This window comes from Galeopterus variegatus, unplaced genomic scaffold (assembly GCF_000696425.1).
Source record: "Galeopterus variegatus unplaced genomic scaffold, G_variegatus-3.0.2 Scaffold1418, whole genome shotgun sequence".
Lineage (NCBI taxonomy): Eukaryota > Metazoa > Chordata > Mammalia > Dermoptera > Cynocephalidae > Galeopterus > Galeopterus variegatus.
The window spans coordinates 547,209-549,071 of record NW_007727529.1 but is presented as its reverse complement, the minus strand read 5'-3'; the positions used below and the strand labels follow the sequence as shown (position 1 = coordinate 549,071).

General features: G+C 41.8%; 1 protein-coding gene across 1 annotated transcript in view; it reads right to left on the bottom strand.

The window, feature by feature from the left end:
• Positions 1–244: 244 nt before the first annotated feature.
• FREM2 (FRAS1 related extracellular matrix protein 2) overlaps positions 245–1,863 on the bottom strand; it is a 230,825-nt gene continuing 229,206 nt past the window's right edge. Inside the window, exon 23 of the mRNA XM_008576888.1 lies at positions 245–1,402. Coding sequence (XP_008575110.1) covers positions 890–1,402 — 513 coding nt within the window. The 3' untranslated portion in view covers positions 245–889. The remainder of the gene's footprint in view (positions 1,403–1,863) is intronic.

The following is a 1,863-nucleotide window of genomic DNA, read 5'->3' as shown; positions in this document are numbered from 1 at the left end:
ATATTACCATGCAAGAGCTCTACTATTACTCACTATATATCCCAAACAGAGCAGACTCTCTTAAAAATCTCTTCCAGAATTAACATATTCTTTGGTTTAATTTAAAATTAAATACACAAATAAAACAAGGAGGATCTGATGAGGGTGAGAAGCAATTCGAATCCAAGTGAGCAAGTTCATCTCTTCCAGAATTAACATATTCTTTGGTTTAATTTAAAATTAAATACGCAAATAAAACAAGGAGGATCTGATGAGGGTGAGAAGCAATTCGAATCCAAGTGAGCAAGTTCCCTTCCCTCGATCTTTCCTTTCTCTCATTCCCAAATAGTAGAAAAGGTGATTTGTGGGTTGAGCTACCCCTGGTCACAATTCTATGCCATCTTCACCTATTAGAAACTTGTCATAATAAACAGTGTGTTCACCATTCTTCCAGAATACCAATTAAAACCTTTCTGGTAATAATCTGTTTATACAATGAATAAACAATGTGATAATTGCACCTTCAAAGTTCACACTAACATAGCAATAATAGACTCCTCTTAAACTTCTTAGAGAGTCTCATAGCACCTTTGAACAGGTTCATCTCCATGGTGTAGAGAATATGCCTAACACGAGAAGTACATTCCTTGAGGTCCATCTATGGTTTTGTGTACATGTGACTACATTGTTGCTACCTTCTGGGCAAACGGGAGGATGTGGTGTGAATTTGTCCTTTGATGCATGAAAAAGTAGACAGTATTCAAATCAAAGTACATTAGTATAGTCAGGTCCTTTGAGCAGCTTCATCACAGAAGTCCCCAGTTCTCTGCTGTTTACCAGCAGCATTTGGGGTTCCTGTGTAGTCTTTTCTGAGGCACTTGGGGCAAAGGTTGAATTCGACCTGTGGTCATCAAACCTCTGAGCTGTCGCCGTGCTGGCTCTGTGGCGGCATCATGGGCTCGCTGCTGCTGGAGCCCTTCGGGGCATCCTTTCTTCTGAAGCTCTCCCTGCTCTTGCACATCATCACGGCAATGACCACGAGGCAGATGGTGAATAATCCCACTGCGATGCCTCCCATGACCATGATCAGGCTGAACCCAGAGCTGGGACTGTTGAGCTCGCGAGGGAGGATGCCGTCGGGAGGAACTCTCCCTTGCGGGATCTGCCTCTTGTGCGTGCGGTCCAGGGCAATGTGCTGGATGTTTGTTCCTCGGTTGTTTTCAGCACCGATTTCCCACGCCAGTGGGGATGTGCTCCTGGTCTCCCTCTTCTTCCGGCTCTTGGTAGTTGCCTGCGTCTTCCCTTGACCCACCAGAGAGTGGTACTGGTACTCCACACTTCTTTTCCCAATACCTCGATTGGCATTGTCTTTTGATCTTACCGTGTAGATGGCGTGTATGTACCATTCTCGTCCCAGAGTGACCTAGAAAACACAACTCTATTTGTTAGAGAAGTAGATACTATGCCAACCTAATCCATGACTATTTGCAGGTGAATTTAATGGCAGAGATAATAATAAATGATGATTTAATTTTGCCTGCAGAATTAATTTACTTAATATTTTTGAGTGAGTAATATGTGCGAGGCTTTGTGTAAAGGACTCTATAAAATTCTGTGCAACTCTTCTGGGAGCACATACTAGTAAATATTTGCTACTTGTAGTCATGGAATGTGAGAGCTGTAAGGAACATTAGATATTACGCAGACTAGCTTATTCATTTAAAAAATAATTAAATAAGAATGCATAACAGTGAACTGACTTGCCCAATGTGAATCAACTGGTTAGTGGCAGAGGCAGAAACTATAGCTCAAGACTTCTGAACCCCAGGACTCTTTTTCAGTATGTCTTGCTGCTTATTAACATATAAGTCTATAAAAAAAAAA